A 6,780-nucleotide genomic window follows, 5' to 3' on the forward strand; every position below is an offset into this window, starting at 1 on the left:
ACGTGCCAGCGGCTGGGCTATAATGCTCGCCAGCTTCTTGAGTACCCTGGGGTGTAGATTGTCAGGGCCAGCTGACTTGGAGGTATCCAGCTTCTCAAGATGTTCTTTCACGAGGTCAGCATTGATGGAGGGCAGGGGATCTCCCCCACCCAGCTGTCCCGTAGATTAATCAAGGACTAGTTTCAGTCTTGTGGAAGTGGGCTGCCTTAGGGCTGAAAGTGGTGTGGGGGAAAATTGGAAAATATCTCCTCCATTCCACTAACCCAGACCCCATCCTAGCCACCTAATTTACCACGGTGGGCTCTGATTCATCTACTTCTCTACGTTGGATTTATCCTCTCTGATCTGGTTTCAGGTTAACTTGAAATGTGCAGGTGACAAAAGTTTCCACCCCTTGCCTTTGGGCAGAAAAAAAAATCTGTCTACACTTTAATTTTCTTACTTTTACAGAATTACCTCAAGTTAGGTCACATCCCACTACCCAAAACAATCTCTCGCCTTTCTTGAGGGACTTGTTCCAGGGTTGCCATGTAAAACTTGATCATCAGCAGGGAATTTGAAATGTCATACTGGTGCAAATGTTACAAAAAGTGCAGTACATTTAAATCTACCTGCAAATGACAGGTAGCAGGTTGTTTATATTCACCTGCTCATGCCATCACCACCTGTCATTTTTCAGTAAAGAGGGAGTTAGTTGAGTTAGTCAGGCAGCACAGGCTAGCACCTTAGAGACTAACAGGTTGAGAGAGAGAGAAACTTTCACAGGTGACAGCCTACTTTGTCGGCTGCTATAAATGGACTTGCAGAAAGCCTAGTTTATGCCTCTCTGAACCTGCTAATCTCTAAGGTGTTACCCTGCCCTACCTTCTGCCTACCTTCTCAGTGCAAGGGTTTCTGTTACCAAGCAACTCTGCCTTAATTGTGAAGCATTAGTGAACCCAGGTACATTGTAAGAATTCAAAAGCTATTGATTTTTCCTGAGCTTTTCAATGGACAAGTTTGGTCATCTATCCTGCTCCTGCATGACAAAACTCTCACTTTTCTATTTACAGCTGACGAACAAGTTTTCTCTGCGTCTGGATGACAGGAATCTTGAGAGAGACAAAGACTCAATTTGTGTTTTGTTCTTTGACAATGAACCACCTCGTTTTAACATGAACACTATTTCTCCTGGCTTTGCTGCCATCATCATCATCATCATAGCACTGGCTATTCTAACTGAGATTGCAGAGCTTGTGAGTAATTTTAAAAACTTCTGTTGATTTCCATTGTCAGGTATATTTTCAAAGTTTATGCATACGAAGAAATTACTGCACATTCCATTGCTGTGCTCTACTTGACCTTGACATTTTTTTGTGCAATTCATTTACTTTCTATTTAGTGGATAACGTTGCTTTACACTTAATCTACCATTTTTGTTGCAAATTAAGTGATAAACTAGTTTGTATGGGCTTGAGGCAAAAGGTGCCAGATCAAATAGGTTGTCATTTTTTTATCCAGCAGTTAATCTGTGTTCGGTTTTTATCAATGCTGTAATTTTGTAATTTATGTGGTCCCAAGTGATGTTACTCCAATTAGTTTTTAATGGCTGTGACTGAGCTGGTTATTATTATTTTTTTTTTTTACCTGTAGCTGATTACAGGCATGCTCTCTCATGTCTTCTTAAAGTATGTCATATTTGTTTACTGTAGAAAACTTTTGAACACATCATGAAAAGATCAATGATGAATAAATGCTTGTAAATTTATTAATCTTGCATTCCTGCACAAGGGGATTTAAGTGAGCAAATTCCCAGGATAACTATGATGTACATCAGTGGTTATGTTGACAAGATTTTCAGTTTAAAGATCTATTTTTATCAAAATATGAATCAATGTAGGGAGCATAAACCAAACATAGAAGAATTAAAGAGTCCTTAGATATCCATTTCCTTTTCTAGTATGGGCTGTATATTACAGGGCTCCCAGTATTTTTGGGAAGTAGATTATAGAACTGGAATGTATTCTGGGGATCCTGAATTACACAACTATCTGGATATGTAGAGTCATTGCACTTTTTATGCAGATTGTGGTCAGAAGATGAGCAGAACAAGAACATCTCCAATTTGAAGTAGTAGAGGTGAGACTCTTTACTTTTTGTGTTAAAGTGGCAATACAATAAAGTAATTTAAGTAGCTCTCTTTTTGTTTTTATTCTTGCAGAGGCAGGAAATGGGAGACTACCAGCTCATTCCAAGGGAAGGATTACACTTTTATTACTGAAGTGTTAAACCCTGAGGACATGGCTTGTAGTTCAAGTAAATGTTATTGCTCAGGAAATTGCAGAAGCAGCCTGAGGTGTCTTGTTAAAACTTTTATGAGTGCACAAGGTTCTCCACTACTAGCCTTTAGTGAGGAGGTTCAGCCTTTGTGCCTTTCAGCTCTCTGCTACAGGGAAGGTCCAACATACAGTGTAGAGCTTTAGAAAACTTATACAAATCTGGACATTTACAAAGTATTCTTTGTTCTGTTCTGGTAAAATAAATTAGTGGCTCTGTTTGACTATATACACAAGGCTCTGCCTCTTATCATAAACCTTATTAGAGCTAGCAAACTGAAAACATTGTACAGATGTGGGAAAACTAACAATGGCATAATCTTACATAAAAGTTAGGAAAGGACAGGCTGCATGTCATCTTTATGTAAATACTAGCCAATTTTCTGTCAAGAATGACAGGGGATGGAGAGGAGGGGGCTGGGCTGGAGTGCTGCCACCTAATGCCCTAAGCTGCTGCTGTTCTGCCTCTTGCAGGGAGTGGGATGGGGGAGCAGAGGCCAGAGCTGCTGGCCCCAGCTCCCCACCCTCTGTCCAGTCTTTGGCATCATGATGGTGTTCCCCCACACTTGAAGCACTCTGATTGGCTGTTTCTGTCAGCCAACTGGAGAGTGAATAAAGCATTATGGACAGAGACAGACAGACATAGGCTTTTATAATATTAGAATCACTGAATGAACACCAGCTTTTAAACTCATTTATCTATACAGGCATACCTCGTTTTATTGCACTTCGCAGATATTGCGTTTTTTACAAATTGAGGCAAGACCCTCCACCAGCAAAAAGGTTATGACTCGCTGAAGGCTCAGATGATGGTTAGCATTTTTTAGCAATAAAGTATTTTTTAATTAAGGTATGTACATTGTTTTTATAGACATAATGCTATTGCACACTTAATAGACTACAGTATAGTGTAAACATAACTTTTATATGCACTGGGAAACCAAAACATTTGTGACTCGCTTTATTGCAGTGGTCTGGAACCGAACCTGCAATATCTCCAAGGTATACCTGTACTCAAGCACTTTGAATGGGTAAGCTCAGTATTTGTTGCATTTCTTTTTGTATAGGACCAATTTTAAAAATGCTGTTTGAACTGCTATGGCTTCATTTTCATCTGGTTACATGGTCTCCTTTACATCTTATTTAAAAAAAAAAACCCTTAAGATTGAACTCTATTAATTCCTAACCATTTAAAAAGCAATATGTACTAATATTCTTTACTGTAATATTGTGTAGAAAAAATAAAGACACAGCTGTTAAGACATCAGTGTAAGATGCTTAATTCCTTCTGAGTTGTAACTTGCTATGCAATTAATACAAAATAAAAGATGTTTAGTATTAACTGCTGCCTGACATGGAAAATGAAAAGACCAGTTCTTTTTGAAGACTGCCAGAGAGAATTCATTCCCTTAGTTGTATATAGGCTGGATAGCAGTTGCAGCTCACACTTTCCACTGCAGGGTCTGTCTTTAATAATTAAGACACAAACTTTTTTGTGAAAGGTAAATAAACTCTTCTACAGATCTAGTGATAAAGCAGGAGGCTCTGACCTGAGCTGGTTAAGTTTGAAGTACTAGCAAGGTAATTCACTAACAAAAATCCATTCTGAAACAAAATGTTTTATTGGGAAATAAGATGTTTCACACTGACTTAAAATTAAATACAGTCCAACAGAACTTCATCCTACATGCTTGAAGAGGCTGTGGCAAGCTGTTTGCTTTGCTCAAAGCATGTGGAATATTTATCACCTCCTTTATGTATTCAGAATGTGAGAAGTCCCAATGTATGGCAAGAAGATCTAAAGATAAAGCCCCTCTGGGGTGCCTTCTTGTTTCTTATACAGAACATTTTCTTTAGATTTTTTAAAGTCTTCATTTGTCACTTTCATGCGGCGTTCTCTCAAAGCCATCAAGCCTGCTTCTGTACAAATTGCCTGTCAGAGAGGGAAAGTGATATTCACAAGTTTATTTGAACAGTGCAAGCAAAATACTAGGACAGACCAGATGCAAAACTAAACAGTGAGGTTAGAAACAGGTGTCACCAAATAAATGTCCTGGAACAGTAGATCCACTTTATGAAGTGAAACATGGGTATCATGCTGTCCCACTCAACTGATGCTGCAGGAAAACAGGCAATGTGTTCTCCTGGGTCTTGAGGGGCCCAGTCCTGTTCAGGAACTCCCAGGTGTGCAGAATTGGGCCCCTCAAGCCTTTGGAGCACCTGTGCTGGGGCAGCAGCTTGTCCAGATCACAGGCAGCTGGTGTTCTTATGCCATAAAGTAAACCAACACCTGCTGCTAAAGAGCTGCACAAATTAATACCACCTTCACTGAAGCCACAAATTTGGGGCATCTGTGACACAATAAAGGGCATGTACATCTTTTTGCTTGGCCTTTGTGCTACCATAAAATGTTTTTACTACGATTTCCATTTTCTGACTGAAAATGCTTTAGCATTATCTAATAGTGCTCCCCTGTCAGCTATTAGAAATAGAGTTTTAGTAACTACTCAGCTTTATAAACTGGAAAGGTTACCATGACACCTGAATACTGACTGGCATTCAAATGTGCATGAAGATCATTAATGCTAAGAGAGAAACATTGGAGGCTCTGGCAGTTCCTCTACTTAATGATGACCCAGGAAATAGTAAAACTTCAAACAACATCATGCCTTTCTTGAGCATTAGCAGATAAAGGGAACTCACCATGTAGATTATACAACAAAAAAATCATCATTCATGCCAGATTATTTTTAAGCATTCATCATAATGGCTTTTAAAACCTCAGTCAGGACTAGCACACTACCTTAATGTCAGCACCAGAGAGGTCATCTTTAGCCATAATCAGCTCATCTAGAGTCACATCGTCTGCCAAAGTCATTCTGCTGGTGTGAATCTGGAAGATGCGCTTCTTGGTTTTTTCATCTGGTAGGGGGAACTCAATCTTCCTATCAATACGTCCTATGTATGGAAAGAAGTTTACATGAACTCGATTGTGGACCGACACTTTTTATCTGCTGAGGTCTAGAATTTGCTCATGTTGTCTCACCATCCCTGTCAACACAGCGTGACCATGTTCTGGAAAGAACATGCTGTGCTAGGACAGGCCCCACACCTGCACTAAGGACACTAACTAAGAGTTATTAATATTTATGCAGTATTCCACTCTTGACAGACATGACACAAGCAGCAAGGATTACTGATAGCCTGAGCTGCATTTAACTAGAGAACACAGGAACTGCCAAACTACACTGGGCAAAAGATCATCTAGGCTAGTATTCTGTTGTGAGATAATGGCTAACATTAACTGCATCAGATGGTGAAAAGACTATGAAGCAGGCAGAAGTGGAGCAAGTGTTAAGTATGAGAGACCAGGTTAAGACCTAAAGATTTGGTTAGCTTCTGAATGATGAAGTTTAATATCTCTTCCATACAATCTCCTACTGATTATGCAACTCTGGTATTCCCAATATCCATAAGTTTTCATGCCTTTTTTCAATTTTGCCAAGTTGTTGGTCTCAGAGACATCCTGTGGTAATAAGTTCAACAGTTCAACTGCGTATTAAAAGGAAGAAAGTATTTCCTTTAATTGGTTATAAAATTTCCCATTGAATGTCCCCTTGTTGTTACACTCTGAGGCAGGAAGACCAGGGCTAAGCATAGACAGATAAAAAGCCCAAGGCTGAATTAATTCAACTTTCACAGGCTAGTGTAAGCTGCATGGATTGAACCAATAACCAAGTGAACATAATTCACTTTTGATTCCAGAAATACAACCACACTCCTGTACTGGCCCAGACCAGAAGTCAGGGGGGCCTAAAGCATGCCTCCCTGCTCGGCTGGAGGCAACAGCTTGGGCCATGGCTAGCCTGCCCACACTGCAAGGAGGGGTTTACGGGGAGGTGCAAAGCATCCTAGGAGATAAATTGAATTTGGAAGGGATCTGGAACAGAAGTTCAATAAACCAATTTAACCTAAATCAGTTAAACCTTTATGGATGTAGTATCAGACTTACCTTAAACTGGTTTTGGCCATTTTATAAGCAGTTTATCTGTATTGAACTTCTGTTGTGTTCAATTTTAACCGGTTTCCAATCACTTAGGCTGGTTTGTGTAGTTTGTGGCCCTAGCCCAGATGTTCTGACTCTGCCTTTCCAAAACAATTTATTTTATATTTTTACGCCATCCTTCCCAAGCAACCTAAGTCAAAGGAGGGTTTTCCATGCCCTTGATCACTCTCACTGTCCTTCTCTGAACCTTCTGTAGTCCTGCATATCCATTCTATGGAGCTGTGTTCATGATCAATAGTGTACACAGTATTCCAGACTGATTTACATAATGGTATTATAATATTCTTTATTATTCACTGTCTGATTTGTTGTGATCCTAACAGCTTTTCTGACAGCAGCTGCGTACTGAGCAGACAATATCACTGACTATAATGATACCCATGTCACTTTAAATATTTT

General features: G+C 39.7%; 1 protein-coding gene across 1 annotated transcript in view; it reads right to left on the minus strand.

The window, feature by feature from the left end:
* Positions 1 to 3,914: 3,914 nt before the first annotated feature.
* The window catches only part of PSMC1 (proteasome 26S subunit, ATPase 1), a 25,961-nt gene continuing 23,095 nt past the window's right edge, over positions 3,915 to 6,780 (minus strand). The window contains exons 7-8 of the mRNA XM_019518666.1: positions 5,119 to 5,273; positions 3,915 to 4,248 (exon numbers count right to left, since the gene is read on the minus strand). Coding sequence (XP_019374211.1) covers positions 4,114 to 4,248; positions 5,119 to 5,273 — 290 coding nt within the window. The 3' untranslated portion in view covers positions 3,915 to 4,113. The remainder of the gene's footprint in view (positions 4,249 to 5,118; positions 5,274 to 6,780) is intronic.

This window comes from Gavialis gangeticus, unplaced genomic scaffold (genome assembly GCF_001723915.1).
Source record: "Gavialis gangeticus isolate Ggan-Ray unplaced genomic scaffold, GavGan_comp1, whole genome shotgun sequence".
Lineage (NCBI taxonomy): Eukaryota > Metazoa > Chordata > Crocodylia > Gavialidae > Gavialis > Gavialis gangeticus.